This window comes from Doryrhamphus excisus, chromosome 1 (genome assembly GCF_030265055.1).
Source record: "Doryrhamphus excisus isolate RoL2022-K1 chromosome 1, RoL_Dexc_1.0, whole genome shotgun sequence".
NCBI classification, from domain to species: Eukaryota; Metazoa; Chordata; class Actinopteri; order Syngnathiformes; family Syngnathidae; genus Doryrhamphus; species Doryrhamphus excisus.
Genome location: NC_080466.1, coordinates 26,238,583 through 26,255,430, shown reverse-complemented (window position 1 = coordinate 26,255,430; position 16,848 = coordinate 26,238,583). Strand labels below are relative to the sequence as shown.

Here is a 16,848-nt window from a genome sequence, read left to right as displayed (position 1 = left end):
ATACGTTACATATTACATGCATGTTTTATGTGCGATCATTCATGGCAGATTACGTCATAAAGGCCTCTTTCACTTTCGTACAAAAAAAAGTTTAATAAGAAAACACTGTGTAACTTCCAAAAACAACATGGCTGCAGCGATGACGTCAGGCAGGGGTGGTGGTGTCATTGTAAACCAGCGTGTACTGCTCTGACGCCTGGTGGGCGGGGCTTGCGACCACATTCTGGTGTAAGCGCTTCTTCCTGGATTTCAGGAAACAGTAGGCCAGGATCGCCAGCAGCGCCAAGATGGCCACTGATAGAACCACCGCCAGCGCAATGGAGCCTGAAAACACAGTCATGTCACTTCCTGTCCTCCATCTTTGTTTGAGTGGAGAGCCTCAAACGTACTCGAATCATTTTCTTCTTCCTCGAGGCGTTCAAACGGTCCTGTGGCGAACACATCCTTCTCTGTGTAGAACAGGAAGTGATGTCATCAGGTTTTCACCGTACAAGTGAGGTGTGCGTGTGTTTACCAGTCACGCCGTGACATGTGCGGTCACACTCCGTCTTCTCTACAAAGTTGTTGTCGCTTCCGTTGCATCCGCCGTATGTGAAGCGCTGGCAGCGTGCGTTCAGCGGGTCGTAGTACCAGCGTGTGTGACTGGCGCGACACGGGCCTGTGCGGGGGGCCTCGATGCAGCGAGCTGGGGGGTGGGGGGGTGTTTGCAACGTTACCATGTAGCTTTAGCAATTGTCAGACAAATTTAGCATTCGTACCTTTTCTCTGATTGACGTCAATGTCAAGCAGCCGAGAGAACGTTTGATTGACTGACCAAAAAGAGGGCAAAGGTCACTGGATGTGTGGGTGTGTGTGGGTGTGGGTGGGTGGGTGCGTGTTACGTTGGCTGCAGTGGTCCTCATCTGAAGCGTCGCTGCAGTGAATCACACCGTCACACTCGAGACTTTTGTCCAAACAGCAGCCGTTACGGCAGGTCAGCTGACCAGGTAGACACGCAACGCCACACACCTCTGCACACACGCATGCACACAATCTGGAAAGGCTGCACGCGTGATGTGAAAGGTGCATTGTGGGACTGACCGTCAGCTGGCACAGCGATGCGTGATTGATCTGATGGTGCTCCTGTGGATCAAGAACACACTCTTAGTGTGTGTGTGCGCGCATGTGTGTGTGTGTTTGTGTGTGTGCACTAGTCACCTGTGACTCCAGCGCAGGCCTTCACGCACTCATCTTTTGACAGGAAGTTGTTGCGGTTCCCCTTACAACCTCCAAACGTAAATGGCTGACACTCGCCTGTATCGGCATGGTAACGCCAGCGAGGAAAGGCGGCGCGACAAGGCCCCGCCTTCATCGGCACCAAGCAGTACACTGCAACACAGGAGGTCAAAGGTCACATACAGGCATGTGGTGTGCTGAAACAGGGATGACGCAATGACAGTAAACCACACCCACAACATTTCCTGTTTTGTTTCGATGTTAGCAGGCCTCGGCGTAGCTTCTTTACTAACCTGCTGCCCACAGTGCCATATTTTGTGGCCCCAGGGGCGTCACTCGGTTCTGAGGACAGGAGGGGGCCTTAGCCCCCTGTAGATGCACAGGATATGAATGAATGTAGTAGACATTTTTTTTAAAGTTTTTAATATTAAAAAATTAAAAAAAAACAAATAACAAACAAGAACCAGGATATAACTTTTTTAATCATTATTATATTATTAATTAGCCTATTATTATTAGTATCAGCATTATTCTTCTTCTGATTACGAGTACTAGTGGGCTAGTATTAGCCTGCTTATTGGCTTGCTTATTAGCCTGCTTTTGCCCTATTATATGAAATTTGTCAGATTTTTTTTGTAAAAAAAAAAAAAATCTATAAAAAATATCAAATTATTTAGGGGACCTAAAATAGACCTAATGACGCCACTGTGTGACCCCCTTTCTAAGTACTTTCTAAAGCAAACACAAGCCTAGACAGGATGCTAACTGCACACTAATCACAACATGTAACTAGTAAGTAAAGATAGGGCAACTCTATAATAATAATAATAATAATAATAAACTATGGTTACATTACAGTACATGTAACCTTAGCCACTTTTTACACTTTTTAAGACAAGTACCACAAAGCATGCTGGGCAGTGAATACTTGATGCGCCCCGCCTCACTATTTCCCCCTTGCCATCCCAGACTGTAACTATAAACACATGATCTCCTATTGACCGACTTTGACACGAGACAAAGACCACATGACTCACAGGTAGACTGCTCAGGGCTCAAGACGAGAACGCCGACTTCGGCGCTGTGTGATTGGTCGTTGGAGTCAGTGACAGTCAGGCGGAAGCGGTAGTTGCCCGGCTGCAGGTTGGAGAGCCGCACCTGGTCGGGCAGGTCGGTCTCCTACAACCGTGACACAAAATTGCACCCCGATTACTCATCCCATTTAAAATGTCGCGCAAAGAGGGCGTGTCACCTCCATAGTGACGTCAGCGTCTGCGCTCTGCACCGTCCAGCGATAGTCAACGATGTGGGCGTGGCCGACGGCCAGGCTCTCGATGCCGTTCAGGGTAACGGTGGCTCCGGGCTGAACCACCCGGTCACGGCCCGCGTTGGCGATGGGCGGAGCCTGCTCAGCTGAGGGGGGGGTGACAGTGACACGTGACCAACTTGTTTTCATCAGCTCAGCATGCAGCAACTTGCAACGTTTGTCTCCAGCATCAGCGCAGGCGCAGATCTATCCCGTCTAGGGCTACCTCTCCTCGGGTACACTCACCTGGTCCCAGCGGGCCTTCCAGGTACTTCCGGTACTCGGCCTCTCTGATGAAGCTGCGGTAGCCCTGCCGCTTGACGAACCTGCACACGAAGTGGTTCCTGTGCACGCAGTCGTAGAGCGTACACGTGAGGTTGCCGCGCGCGTCACGCGGCTCCATCAGCGCCACGTTACATCTGAACTCTGCGCAGCACGCGCGCCGGCAGTCGGCCATTGTGGGAGAGTCAGCGACAGCCAACAGCACCGCACCCTCCTTCACCGCGTCCTCCAAATCCAGCACGAAGTCGTCCTGACCGGACCGGAAGCTGGCCAAGCAGTTGGCGTCCTCGGCCGCACCGCCGTCCCGCAGCAGGACGAGGAGGAAGAGGAAGAGGTAGGAAGGCGATGAAGACATTTCACTTTCAGTCTCAACGGACGTCAACGTCAGGCGTGTTTGCGGCCGCTCAAGTGTTGTCACCTGCTCAAAAACAGGAAGACGCACCGGAACAATGACCCCGCCCTGCTCAGTGACGTCACACAGGTGAGTTTCCTCAACTTCATACGTCAATGCATTGCATTTCACCTCAACTAAATAAAACAAACAATTTCGCACTGAACAAAGTTCACATGTTGTGATCTCAGCTAGTTGTTCCAATGTGCATGGTCACACCAGGTGAGCTTAGTGGCTGCCTCCACCTGCTGGACAGGATTGGCATTACAATTGAAGACGTGGCTCATACATTTCATTATATAGTTCTAATTTAAATTTCCATTTTTTTAATATAATTTAAGGACACATACTTTCACTGGAGGTGATGAAGAAGGGAATCCAAACAATGCTATGTTAACGTTTTTAATGTCAAAATGAACAGCCGTGGATGCGAATGTGCTCAGTGTGTTGAAAATTTCGGCAGCTGGTTTCCTAGGATGACTTTTCTCTCCACTCCATCCTCCGAAATGGAAGCCAGTCTGATCACGCCACCGCTGGAACCATCCCTCTCCATCGCAAGGGATAATGCTGAGGGTGACACGCAATTATACTTTCAGATACAGTGTGTGTGCGCGTGTGAGTGTGTGTGTACCTGCAGCAGTCAGCTCAAGACATTGTTCTTTGCTCATTCCTGCTTTGTAGTTGGAGTCCATGAAGCCGTAAATATACGAACTGCCACTGCCGCCAACAGACACCGGCTGCCTCACCAGCATCCCACCAATAGGAACGCAGTACACCTGACACAAAGACACTTGTTGATTACTGCCGCTGCAACAGTGTAGTGTAGTGTCGTGGTGGGCAAGCTCACGGTGCAATGAAACCAAAACAACACATCCACACTAAGTTACTGCATCACGTAAATCAAATACTAACCATGACTGAGCGCTAAACACAACTTCAAACTTACTTTCAAATGCCCACGAGGCATGCTGGGTAGTCCAGTGGCAACAACAATATGAACGATGAACAACAAAACAGTGGATATGGAGAGTATATGGAGAGTTATATTTCTGACGACATCCACGTATTTGGAAATCAAGCCAAAATGTGAGAAACCATACCCAGCATGCCTTGCGGCTGAATTATGGCCACATGGTGCAGTAGGTAGGCAAGTTTTGTGCATTGTGTGTGTTGCCGTGTTGTTTGAGGTGTGCCACAGTTACAGTTTCAATGTTAAAGGGTTAAAAAAAAGGAATTTGGAAATGCCTGGTGGCCTGGATGAATACGTTTTGCAGGCCGCAGTTTGCCCACCCTGGTGTAGTGTAGTGTCTGGATGCCACGTACAATATTGCAGTACAATAATGGGCCGTTTTGGTCCACCCAGCAAGGGACAACACACCTGTACAGACCACAGTCTTGCAATTCAGTTTGCACCGAGTGCGTTGGTGTGAGTGCACGCACTGGTGAACGGCCCTCTCCACACGTAATGTCCTATATCCTAAACAGTTTATATTGCAAGTGAGAAACAGTCTGCCTAAAAGCTGATGAAAATTGAAAAAAAAATACCTGGAACACCTTAGATTTTAATTGCAGTTTTATGCTTCATTAAAAAAACTCAAAAGCAAAGCAGTTTTATTTTGCATTGTGTTCCCTTACCCTACCGGTAAGTACATACCAAAACATGAGGATGATGTACCCCTGCACCCCTAGCGTGGTGTAGTATAGTGTGTTGCTTTACCTGTCCACCCTTCCTCTTGTCCCAGCCTGCCACCAGTATGCCAGCCATCAGTTCTTCCCTGTAGCGGTAGCAGCTAGCTTTGAACAGATTAGCGGCCGTCTCCACCAACGGGGGCTCATCTAGCTCGATGCTGGGGGCGCACACAAACATTCATCAGACATCAGCCTGTCAAAGTGTGCACGCAGTCACGTGTGGCACCTGTGGAAGCCAAGCTGGTAAGCGACCACATCTGCGATGGCCTGAGTGTCAGCAGCTGATCCAGACCTGCAACACATCAAAACACCAACATGTGAAGCAGAGGAGCCACTGCGTGGGAGAGGAGGAAGTGGTGCACACTGACCGGCAACAGAAGATTCGGTCATGAATGGGCGTCAGTTTGTCTGTCACTCTGTTGGCGATGTACGCTCTGACACACAACAAGCAGTTTAACATAGCGGCACACGCACGCAATGATGATAATCACAATAAGATAGTTACCCAGTAGTGGTGCGGGAGTCGGCACCAATGACCACGCCTCCATCGTATTCCACCGCCATGATGGTGGTCTGACACACAAACAGGATAAAAATATGATAAAGAGTGGGAAGTGCTAAATTACACATGACTTCATAGATCAATGTTTTTTCAAAACACTGCCTTGCTGGATCCTCGTTCTCATATAGAATAGACCCAAGCAAAAAGGATGCCATGCACTCACTGTGAAATTATATCCTAACAACGCTATTTGAAGTTATTTCAATTAATTTGGTGTTCCAAGCAAATAGAACTCGGTATGCTGGGCCAAAAAATCTCAAGTGGAAAATCCTTTTCGCTTCATTACAACAGGTCACTTTTACAAACGCACACATTTTAATTTACAGCTGCGGATATGAAATACATGAACACGCTTAAGTGAATGGAATTAACCGACCCTGTTGCAGTCTTCCGTTCTGCTTGTAAACAACGTTAGCTAGCTAGTAGCCACGGAATTGCTGTCTCATTCAGCCGCTTTTCAGTTTCAGAAAATCTCAACCGAACGTCAACTGAACCGACTTAAGGCTCAACTGGTCACCATCGGCGATACTTACCCCGGTGCTGACTTCTTTACGTGTCCAGTCCGGCACCAGATTGGTTTTTAAAGAACCGTGTTGGTCCAAACGACCCATTGTCGCTGTAGCTCCCGCCATCTTGTTCCTGTATACACTTCTCGTGGAGTCTTCTTCCTCGGTTTTGTGGCGGTTGGCATCCATGACTTTGGTGCATTACCGCCCTCTAGTGTTGCGTTTTGAAAGTGGAGGGTTGAATAGTGTTGGATTTGGATTTGATCGATCCAAACCCAAACCCAATACTTTTAGGGGATCACTTTATGTTTACTTGTGTTGTCATTGATTAATACTTAAAATATTTATAATATATTTAATATTTATTATTTAAATAAGTGTGACAAAAAATACCTTAATAGGTATTAAATGTATGTCCACTTAACATTCCTTATTTATTCTCTATGAACGCTGAAATGTGCAAAGAAGTCAAGTGTTCAAATGAGCGGAAGTGACACTGGGGTTGCCATGTTTGCGAATATGAAGGCTCTTTCGAGTCTCACGACTCACGACTTGGTTTATTGTAGCTCTCAAGACTACTCGGGTGCCCTTGAGTAATTACGGTTTTAATAACGCCAATGACATTGTAATGATTGCTCGAACGTCTTTTCAAACTAGTTCTGTAACTTTAGCTGCAAGAGCAGGTTTGCGGGATTCCATCACATCTGGCAACCCAACAAGGACCCGTCAACAAATGAGCTGTCAAAGAAGTCGCCTAAAAGTTGACATGACTTCAAAGTATTTCTATAAAGTCAACCAGTGAAGTTGAGGAGCGGCAATGTTGCAAGTCTTGGCGATGCTTTGTGTTATTTTGTGACGATATTACTTTAATCGCTGTAAGTCTCGTATAGCCTTTAGCTAGCTGGCTCAAATCTAAACGGAGCGCGACTTTCAACTTCTTCCGTCCTCGCAGCACACATTGTAAAATATGGAGGACATTTAGCAGTTTTATGCTGAGGGAGGATGGCGGGGGGTGTAATGGAGACTTTAAAGCGAACACTGAGGCTGGACGTTGTGAGTAAAGCGGGTCGTCAATATCCAGTCTTCTGCTGCCTGCTGGTCTTCATGATGGGCCTCACCCTGCTGCTCAACAGGTAACTGTGCTTTACTTTCACACCGTATATCTATACATTAAATTAACACAACAATGTATGGTTACTGTTTAAGACACTATATATTTCATGTGAAAGTCCACAGTGTGTGTTTACAGTTAATCTGTGTGCTAAGCAGCTTATTGTACGTAATGACGTCACGGCGTGACGGCTGAGCACTTTTAAACTAGTTGAAATACATTCATTCATTCATTTTCTACCGCTTTTTCCTCATGAGGGTCGCGGGGGTGCTGGAGCCTATCCCAGCTGTCTTCGGGCGAGAGGCGGGGTACACCTTGGACTGGTGGCCAGCCAATCACAGGGCACATATAGACAAACAACCATTCACACTCACATTCATACCTATGGACAATTTGGAGTGGCCAATTAACCTAGCATGTTTTTGGAATGTGGGAGGAAACCGGAGTACCCGGAGAAAACCCACGCATGTTGAAATACATACAGTTGAAATACATGCTATATTAAAAATATTCAGTGAGCATTTACTTAAAAAGAGTTAAACGTGCAGTGATGTCATGCCTGTACTGCTTACAGCCTGGTGGTAGTACTTGCTATGATATGATGTGATGAGGTGTTTGTTGTCCTTGCAGGTACATCCACATCCTGATGGGCTTCTGGTCCTTCCTGGCGGGTGTCATCACATTCTACTGTGCTCTGGAACCAGACTCGCTGCTGCCAAATGTCTTCTTCAGCAGGAAAGCGAGACACACAGTGAGTGTTCAGTGGGCAATATCAGGGTGCCCTCTCGTGATGATGATGATGATGATGATGATGTTTTATGTGTTGTCACAGCGTCGGGAACAAGAGTTGTTCCCTTCGGGTCACAGTTGTGCCGTGTGTGGCAAGGTGAAATGCAAGCGTCATCGGTAGGTTATGTTGCGTTGCCATGGTAACAGCACTTTGTGTCCTCAGCACTGCATGTTGTTTATGTGTTGTTACTGTGCCCAGGCCCACGTTGCTGCTGGAGAACTACCAGCCGTGGTTGGGCCTGAAGGTTCATTCCAAGGTGGACTCGTCCCTCGCAGAGGTCAGACATCATGTCCAGCATGGATCACGGTCAACAAGTCTTGACTTGTAACTTCTGTCACTCTGACTGCAGGTCTTTGAGCTGGTTCTGGAGAACTTTGTGTACCCGTGGTATCGGTGAGTGTTTGTGTGCCTGTCATTCTTGTCCCAAAGCCCGACTGGACTTCCTTTTGTGGACCGCAGGGACATCACGGATGACGAGGCGTGTGTGGATGAACTCCGCATGACCTTTCGCTTCTTTGCATCTGTCTTTGTCCGCCGAGCTCAAAAGGTGATGCTCTCCTTGTGGCGTGCGTTCATGTAAGAGGTCAAAGGTAACATGTGAGGCTGCACCTACAGGTGGACGTTCCCGCTGTATTTGCAGACAAAGTGATGAAAGCTGCGGTGAAACATGTGGAGATTCTGGCTAAAGCTCAAGCTAAAGGTAATATGTACTGCGTTGGCACTTCAAGGTCGTGGCGCATGCTGACGTTGGGTTCATTCAGTCCACCAAGGTCACACGCTGCAGCAAGCGTCTCTGGAGGAGTACGGTGCCGACCTCCATGTGGCCGTGCGCAGCCGCAAGAACGAGCTGTTGTACCTCAGGAAGCTGAGCGAGATGCTGTTCCCATACTTGATGCCTCCGAAAGCAACAGAGTGCAGGTACGCTCGTGCCACATCCCGCAGACAGGAAGTACTCCACGCTGAGCGTCTGCTTTTGCCAGGTCTCTGGCGCTGCTGCTGAGGGAGGTCATGGCAGGCTCCGTCATCCTTCCCACCATGGACTTCATGGCCGATCCGGTGAGTTGGGTTTCTCCGGTGCAACTTGACTCTTTTGAACGTGCTCCCTATTGCTTTTGCAGGACACTGTCAACTTGATGGTGCTGAAGTTTATCGATGACACTCCAGTAAGTCCACAGAAGCGTGAACATGTTGACATTTGTGTTCATATGTGACCTTTGTGGTGTTTGTGCATGTAGCCAGAAGCTGCCACAGAAGCTCCGTCAGCTTTGGTTCCTTTCCTGCACAAATACGCAGCCTGCAGCCACAAGAAGCCCTCGGTCAGTCAGCCTCGCACCGCCACGTGCATCCATCGACCGTTCATGATCCCCACTGTCGGCCTTGCAGGTGCTCAAGCTGGAGCTGAGGGAGATCAGGGAGCAGCAGGACCTTCTGTTCCGCTTTATGAACTTCCTGAAGCAGGAGGGCGCCGTGCACGTGCTGCAGTTCTGCCTGGCCGTAGGTGAGAGCCCCACGAGCGTGTGTGACCGCATGGCGTCATGTGACACAAATGTTGCCGCCTCATCCTCCAGAGGAGCTCAATGACAAGATCTTGAGCCCGGAGCTGTGCGACTCGGAGCTGCGACGTCTGCACGGCGAGGTGGTGCACATCTACGAGACGTACTGCCTGGATGAAAGCGTGGACAAGATCAACTTGGACCGCTTCATCGTGGACGAGATAAGGAACGGTAAGACATCATTTTTTTCCATCCCCCTTTGACACGCTCCTTTGAGGTGTGATCACATGACCTCTTATTCAGTGGCTGCAGGTCCGTACGGCGCCGTGGTCAAGCTGCAGACCATGCGCTGTCTCTTTGAGGCCTACGAACACGTCCTGTCTCTTCTGGAGAACGTCTTCACACCCATGTTCTGTCACAGCGACGAGGTAGGACCACCAAACATGTGCACACTTCCTAAAGTGGGAAGATGACTGTGTGTTTGTGTGTCAGTACTTCAGACACCTGCTGAAAGGAGCCGAGTCACCAACAAGGAGCTTACGAGTCAGCAGGTTTGTCAACCAACCAATCAGTGCAATCAGTGCTCAGTGGTCCTGCGTGGGGCGCCGTGTACCATGTGACCTGCTTGTAGGAACACTTCCAAGCGAGGGGAGTCGTTTGGGATCAGCAGGATTGGCAGCAAGCTCAAAGGTGTGTTCAAGAGCACCACCATGGAGGGCGCCATCCTGCCGCCCAATGCCATGGCCGATGCAGATGACGACGTGGTGAGAATCCTCTTCGATGTTGCCTGCCTCAAGCCGTCTGGTCATGTGACACGGCTGTCCCCCACAGGTGGAGGAGGCCATGGTGGTGATGGAGGACGACTCTCCCGCCGAGCTCGCCTGCACACCGGGAAGCCTGAGGAACCTTTCGGCCTGGACCATCACCATCCCGTACATCGACTTCTACGAGGACGAGGCCAAGAGGGAGAGAATTCCCGTCTTCTGCATTGATGTGGAGCGCAACGACAGGAGGGAAGGTGAGCCGACGCCCAAGACTCCCATCTCTGCCGAACGTTGTCATCCTGACAGATCTTCTTGCAGTGGGCCACGATCCAGAGAGGTGGTCGGTGTACAGAAGATACATGGAGTTCTACGTGTTGGAGTCCAAGCTCACAGAGTTTCATGGTAACGTCGCCGCTCGTCGTTTGTTGCCTTTCCTTCCACCGCTGTCCTCAAACTCAAGACGTGATGCTCACAGGCACCTTTGCGGATGCGCAGCTTCCTCCCAAACGCATCCTTGGACCGAAGAATCATGACTTCCTGGCCTCCAAGAGGGAGGAGTTTGAAGAGTATTTACAGGTAATACACATTAGACAAACTACACCCAGGAGGATCACTGACACGTGTGTGTGTGTGTGTGTGTGTGTGTGTAGAGACTCCTGCAGTATACAGAGCTCAGCAACAGTCAGCTGCTGGCTGACTTCCTGTCTCCTCATAGTGTGGAGTCTCAGTTTGTGGACAGGATGCTGCCTGATGTCAACTTGGGTACCATCAGCGCCTCTCTTTACGTTTCTTCTTCTTCTTTGTAACTAAACATTTTGTCCTGCAGGGAAAATCTTCAAGTCTGTTCCCGGGAAGTTGATGAAAGAGGTGAGGGTCACGGTTCCATGCACTTTCTAGAGTGGACAGCAGGGCGTGCTAGCATGCTTGAGTGTGGTATGTTTTCCAGAAAGGACAAAACCTGGAGCCGTTCATCCAGTCCTTCTTCAACTCGTGCGAATCTCCCAAAGCCAAGCCCAGCCGTCCCGAACTAACCATCCTTAGTCCTGGCGCAGATGCCAACAAGCGGGTATGACGTCAGCTCCCTCGTTTGTCCATATGTTGGCTCGGCATTTCACCAGCATGTGATGTTGATCCCGCTCAGCTCCTCAACCGGCTCTTCAGGAACAATGCCAACATGGCGGCTGGCGCTGAGAGACGACAGAACCACAACTGCTTCCTGGAGGCGGTCGGCGTTGAGGGCATGTACGACTACATGATGCACGTTGGTAAGGTGGCATGCTCGCGACCAGGCGCCGCACGCGTCAGACCAGCAAACATCTTAACCTTTTCATCACCAAGGTCGACTGGCGTTCCGCATGCCGCCGTGGTTGCACCACTTACTGTCAGCCGGCAGGATCCTTTTGAAGAACACCTTTGAGGCATACATGGAGCAGCACATGCAGTCCAAGCTGGATGAGATCCTGCAGGAGCACCGTCTGGTCTCACTCATCACGCAGCTCCGAGGTCAGGGCGACCATATTAGACGCCATCTTTTAGGCATCCACCACTAAACATGCCTGCGATGCGTGTTCTGCCAGACGCCATCTTCTGTGAGAGCAGCGAGGAGCGAAGCAGCCTGGACAAGCAGACCAGGGCCAAGCAGACATTTGAGCAGATGATGGCCTATCTGCCTGGTGAGTCTGCAACTCCTTGACTTGTCGGCGGACATGTCCAACTGAGCCCCGGCTCGTCCTCTGCGTGTATGTGTTATTAGACATTGTTGATAAGTGTGTTGGCGAGGAGGCCAAACACGACGGCGTCCAGCTTCTCTTTGAGGGTCTACAGCAGCCACTCCTCAACAAGCAGGTGATGAAAATAAAGATTTGGTTGAGCAAAATGAAGACGAGTTTTGATTGGTTTGCTTTGAACTCTTCTTTTCTTTGCCCTGTTCAGATGTCATATGTCCTGCTGGACATCGCCCTGCTGGAGCTCTTTCCTGAACTTGAGGTACAGCAGCACCAGCAACATTGACAGCTCAGCCAATGCTTCTCAACACCTTCCATCTTTCCTCCTCAGCGCTGAAGGATGTAGTCGTGGAAACCACGCAAACAAACCAAATCCACATCCTGGATGAGAAAAGTGCAATACTGAGCAAAGCATTCCAACTAAAATATCCGTGAGCATTTCGGGTGTCTTCTGGATTCTGTTCATGTGTACTGCTGCCATCTAGTGGTGGCCACCAGTCCTGCCATCTAGCAACTTAACCTTTCCGCACCAACAAACTAGTCAGCCAGGGAGCATTCACCTTTGCCATAGTTACCCAAACCATGCAGCGTCAGTGTTAGCTTGCTAGTTAGCATCAGTCAGTCCCAGCGGGTGGTAAATATTATTAACGCTATCCAACCTGCTACAAAAAAGTTTGTGATTGAAGGAGGTGGCGTGGTCTTCATCTTCTCAAAACTGCAAGTCAGGTTGTGAGCTCTACATGAAGCTCAGCTTGATGAATACACCCCCCCCCTCATTCTTCACTGGTCACTATGCAGGGGGATCATGTGACCCCGTGAGTGAAGAGCAGCTAAACATGGCTTTTGTCAGTCACCTCATCAGATGAAGACGATGGAGTTCATTCTTGTTAGTTTTCATATTTGCTTCTGTGACGTGATGATCGAGGATTCATTTGGAGCAGAGGAATAGAGCGCCGCTATCCTCCACGCGGAGATGGCAAAGAGCGGGAACTCCTCAGAGAGTGCAAACAATCGTCGTTGCAAGTGAAGGAGGCTATCCGTCCACTCACACCGCTCCTCTTCTTGCCCCGCGACCTCTGAGTTCTGCAGCAGCTCCTCCAGGATCCACAAGAGGCGACCCGAGTTTTGGTACAGAGCCACAGGAAACACATCAAGAGGAGAGTCCTGCTGCACACAAAGTACAGACTTCGCTATAGTTCACATCAGCGCATGTGATCAATGAGGAGAAAAGTGTTGTCACATGACCACAGCGTGTACAAGCATCTGATTGGGCCAGACATTTCGGTCTCCAAACTATTACGAAGTATCGCTAAGTATTTGCATATACTGTAAATAACTAATTAGGCATTAATTGTGCCCTGTGATTGGCTGACCAGTCCAGGGTGTCCAGGGTGCTTCTCGCCCAAAGACAGCTGGGATAGGCTCCAACACCTCCGCACTTGCCCTGCCATTGGCTGTGTACCAACACTATCCCAAGGTCATGTGGGATAGGCTCTGTCCATGATACTAGGGGTGTAACGATTTGTTTTAATAGATTTATACTACGATTTATGATTGCTGATACGATATTGGTTCATTTTCATTGGTTCAGCCCGTGCAAGGGTCTTATTGGTCAGCGCACTACAAGGATATCCATGGTCACAAGAGCGTGTGATTACCTGCTGGGTGTGCCACAGCAAGTCCGCCAGGGCGCTGATTTCACACAGGAAGTGCGCAACCAGGAAGGACTTTGCCATGCGACTGCTTGCCAGTGCCACCAAGCAGGCCGTCAGCATCTCAGAGGTCTGGAAGACAAGTTGGTGTCATGTGTCCTGTATATGATATTACTGGATATGATTATGATGCATCAGCACTATACTAGCCACTCATACAGAAACAAGGGTTACTCACAGAGTGACGTTGGTTGGCGTGGAGCAAGATGGCGGTCAGCTCCTTGAGAGACGTGTGCACGCGTGTCCTCAAGTCGCCACACGATGCATTCTGACAGCAGAACCGGTTGCAGGCCTGGGCCCACGCTCGGCAAGCCTTCAGGGCGAGCTCGCCCATTCCCGCGGGGCAGAGGTCCCTGAACGCCGTCACCACCGAGTCAAGGAGTTGACACAAGGTGTCCTCCAAAAGCCGGCCCGCGTTCTCACCTGGACCGAGCCACGAGTCTGGACCGACACCCACTCGGCCTAAACCGCACAGTGACTGCAGTAAGTCCACAGGAGGAATAGCCGCCACCTTTTGCTGAGCATCCTTGTGCTGATTGGACAGAAATGATGGCTGAAAGAGTTCTGGAGTGTCCGAGGGGCTGCTTGTTGACGAAGACAGATCCTTGAGGCCAGTTGCCATTGCGGCATCGCCACCTGCAACATGGAAGACACACCTTTACGTCCTCGCCACAAGCGACTGCGACCTTGGTGGCAAGGCACACCTGCTGTCACCATGGTGATCAGCTTCAGCAGGTCATCCTTTCTCCTGCACGTGTCCTCCTGGTCTCTGAGGCGGGCCGCCAAGGCCTCCACGCGCTGGCGCCCGCTCACGCCCGCCGCCCGGCTCTTCACTACAGCCACTGCCACAGCCAGCATCACTTGGATTGGAGGAGAGCAATAAAATAAAAACAATAGAATACAAAGTACTACATTTGTACATATTTGATGCAGTACAGTGACAAAAACCACCATAATTGGCCAATAAGGACACCGTTTCATTGTTAGCATTTTCAGTTCTACTATGTTGTATTTGATTAGAAAACATAATTAGTCCGTTTGACAGGTTTTAGACAGCTAACAGCTACTTTTGAACACTGTCGGTATTTGTCGTATTTGTGCCGTAATGTTTCTTCATTTGTAGACAAACGTCATGTAAATGCTAAATAATAAACAACAGAATAAAAAGTACTCAAGTATTCCAATTGTACATATTTTATGCAGTACAGTGACAAAAACTACCATACTTGGCCAATAAAGACACCGTTTTAGCTGTTAGCAGCTAATGTTAAAAACTGTCGGTATTTGTCGTAATTGTGTCGTAATGTTTCTTCATTTGTAGACAAACGTGATGTAAATGCTAAATAATAAAACAAAGAATGATCACCAAAAGGCTGAATTACCTTGAAACCTTCTTTTCTCCATTAGACGGCTGCCGTGGACGAGCTAACGATGCTAACAGCTAGCTTGACCACAACGTGAGCGGCTGATTGTTTTCGTCTCATCAACCTGATAAACACAACAAAGTACTTGGTCTCCTGGCACAGGTGACATACAACAGGTAAAATAACAGGTAAGTCATGTCTCTGGTCTCCACCTTCTTCTCCAACATCTTCTGGGGTTTGCCACAGGATTGCAATGGGCAGACAAATTGTACCAGTAGCGTAAAACTGTCAGATACTACTCCACTACTACTAAAATATATTAAACATAAGAGAAAATAAGACACAAATAAGACTCCTGCTCATGTGAGTTGCTGTTAATGTGTTTTGAAATGGGAGTACAAGCTGATTGATGGTGGAGGTGGGTGTGCCGCCCTTGTTTGTGTTTATTTTTACTTGCCAAAGGTTAAACACAGAAGTTGGAGAGAGAAAATTAAGTGGATTATTTTGGATTATGTGTCATTGTCGTCTGGACGGCAGCACAACAGTCCACACGCTCACAACTCTATTTGTGTACTAAAACCACAGATACTAATATTACTATTTATGACGTCCATCAATATGGCGTGTACTACTACTTCATACTACCTACACTAATACTACTGCTATTTACTACTTAGCACCATGCCATGTAGTATAGTATTACTACTACGACCACCATGATTACTTTTAGATGTGTACAAAGGCTGCTGGTAGTGTGTGTGTGTGTGTGTGTGTGTGTTGTGGGATTAGAGATTAAATGAATTTTCTAATCTTCTTTTGCTGACCTCCTTTTCAGTTTTGTCCAAAGTTGTCTTCTGAGCCTCTGACGACATCTTCAACTCTGACCCACTTGCCTTTTACGTTGTCAACATCCACCATGTAGACACCACAATGTCTGTCCTGCTGGACGTCAACAAAACAAGGTCTCCTGTTGGACCCGTGCTGTGCTCCTCCAAGCATGCTTCTTGTTGGACGTTGCTTGTTGGACGTCCACTGGGAACAGAAAAGGACCCCATGGTGTCCACACACACTTGAAAGCATAAAATTGACCAAAACATTTGAAGATTGAGGGGCTGTCCACATGAAAACAGGTCAAAACGGCAAAGTACTTTGACTTTGTTTCAGCCTTTCATCCAAATGGAAACCGCGTTCTGGAGGGGAACTTAACATCAGCTGACTGATGTCATATGACATTTATACAAAGCGACATTTATGCAATCGACCCAAACGAATATGGCGATCTCTGACGTAATAGACACCCCTGGCCTTTACAATCCTTCGATAGTGGAAGACAATAGACTTCATGTGTCGGAGTTCTTGATTCTATTGTTTTGGTGTCACGTTGTTCTGTCTGCACGTCTGTTCACAGCGCCACAGGTAGGTACAGTAGGTGTACCTTACGTATTACATAGTTTTCACCCGGTGATCTGACGCAGACTGACGGTGGAATGTGAAATTTGCTAAAGACAAAATAAGGACAGTCAGTAAAAACAGTCAGTAAGGACAATAAAGACAACCGGTAAGAACAGTCAGTAACCACGGTAAAGACAATTGGTAAGGACAATAAGGACAGTCAGTAAAGACTCTAAGGCAGGGGTGTCAAACTCAATTTACTTGGGGGCCACTGGAGCTAGGGTCTGGTTGAGATTGGGCCACATCAGTTTTTCCAAAAAAAAACAACACATTTATTAAAAACAGAAAAATATACAAAATTTTTCAGTGCTTTGGTTCCGATTTTCTACAATAAAAGCTCTGATAAAACATTCCACTTCCATCTTTTTTTTCTGCACAAAATAAGATGAAAAATAAATGAACAAATCTAGAATAAAGAATCAATCAGTAATAAATAAATATAATAATAATAAAACAGCAAATAATAAAAACTTAAGAAACCACATAT

The 16,848-nt window shown here is 48.3% G+C and overlaps 4 protein-coding genes and 1 long non-coding RNA gene across 9 annotated transcripts; 2 read left to right on the top strand and 3 right to left on the bottom strand.

The window, feature by feature from the left end:
• Nucleotides 1-34: 34 nt before the first annotated feature.
• LOC131137951 (kunitz-type protease inhibitor 1-like) lies at nt 35-3,263 on the bottom strand. Its single transcript, XM_058086441.1, has 10 exons — nt 2,768-3,263; nt 2,468-2,628; nt 2,253-2,394; nt 1,198-1,368; nt 1,081-1,122; nt 882-1,010; nt 759-809; nt 515-685; nt 390-449; nt 35-324 (listed from the first exon to the last, which is right to left on the bottom strand). Exons 1-10 carry the CDS (start codon nt 3,156-3,158, stop codon nt 146-148), a joined length of 1,497 nt encoding a protein of 498 aa, XP_057942424.1. The 5' UTR covers nt 3,159-3,263; the 3' UTR covers nt 35-145.
• On the top strand, nt 2,457-4,977 carry LOC131137993 (uncharacterized). The gene is made up of 4 exons (XR_009132017.1): nt 2,457-3,137; nt 3,236-3,284; nt 3,658-3,767; nt 3,876-4,977. It is a non-coding gene; the product is annotated as an uncharacterized LOC131137993 (long non-coding RNA).
• Nucleotides 3,583-6,247, bottom strand: psmb6 (proteasome 20S subunit beta 6). The gene is made up of 7 exons (XM_058086509.1): nt 5,979-6,247; nt 5,389-5,456; nt 5,252-5,317; nt 5,110-5,175; nt 4,912-5,041; nt 3,826-3,970; nt 3,583-3,761 (listed from the first exon to the last, which is right to left on the bottom strand). Exons 1-7 carry the CDS (start codon nt 6,138-6,140, stop codon nt 3,634-3,636), a joined length of 765 nt encoding a protein of 254 aa, XP_057942492.1. The 5' UTR covers nt 6,141-6,247; the 3' UTR covers nt 3,583-3,633.
• A 156-nt stretch (nt 6,248-6,403) lies between these two features.
• On the bottom strand, nt 6,404-16,103 carry mei4 (meiosis-specific, MEI4 homolog (S. cerevisiae)). 5 transcript variants are annotated; one of them, XM_058086483.1, is made up of 6 exons: nt 15,734-16,103; nt 14,928-15,033; nt 14,250-14,405; nt 13,724-14,181; nt 13,492-13,617; nt 6,404-13,000 (listed from the first exon to the last, which is right to left on the bottom strand). In XM_058086483.1, exons 2-6 carry the CDS (start codon nt 14,947-14,949, stop codon nt 12,728-12,730), a joined length of 1,035 nt encoding a protein of 344 aa, XP_057942466.1. In that variant the 5' UTR covers nt 14,950-15,033; nt 15,734-16,103; the 3' UTR covers nt 6,404-12,727. The 5 variants fall into 5 exon arrangements, with proteins under 5 accessions (XP_057942466.1, XP_057942451.1, XP_057942474.1 ...); XM_058086468.1 differs by lacking the exon at nt 15,734-16,103 and adding an exon at nt 15,122-15,506; XM_058086491.1 differs by lacking the exon at nt 15,734-16,103 and adding an exon at nt 15,122-15,506 and having other exon boundaries at nt 6,404-12,997.
• On the top strand, nt 6,433-12,271 carry snx14 (sorting nexin 14). The gene is made up of 28 exons (XM_058086407.1): nt 6,433-7,084; nt 7,693-7,813; nt 7,895-7,968; nt 8,051-8,129; nt 8,202-8,245; nt 8,312-8,399; nt 8,468-8,552; nt 8,614-8,770; nt 8,833-8,908; nt 8,971-9,015; nt 9,088-9,168; nt 9,236-9,350; nt 9,421-9,576; nt 9,649-9,773; nt 9,838-9,896; nt 9,977-10,109; nt 10,177-10,363; nt 10,428-10,511; nt 10,585-10,685; nt 10,760-10,871; nt 10,936-10,976; nt 11,056-11,175; nt 11,251-11,374; nt 11,448-11,612; nt 11,687-11,782; nt 11,863-11,954; nt 12,042-12,095; nt 12,165-12,271. Exons 1-28 carry the CDS (start codon nt 6,954-6,956, stop codon nt 12,168-12,170), a joined length of 2,751 nt encoding a protein of 916 aa, XP_057942390.1. The 5' UTR covers nt 6,433-6,953; the 3' UTR covers nt 12,171-12,271.
• Nucleotides 16,104-16,848: the final 745 nt, after the last annotated feature.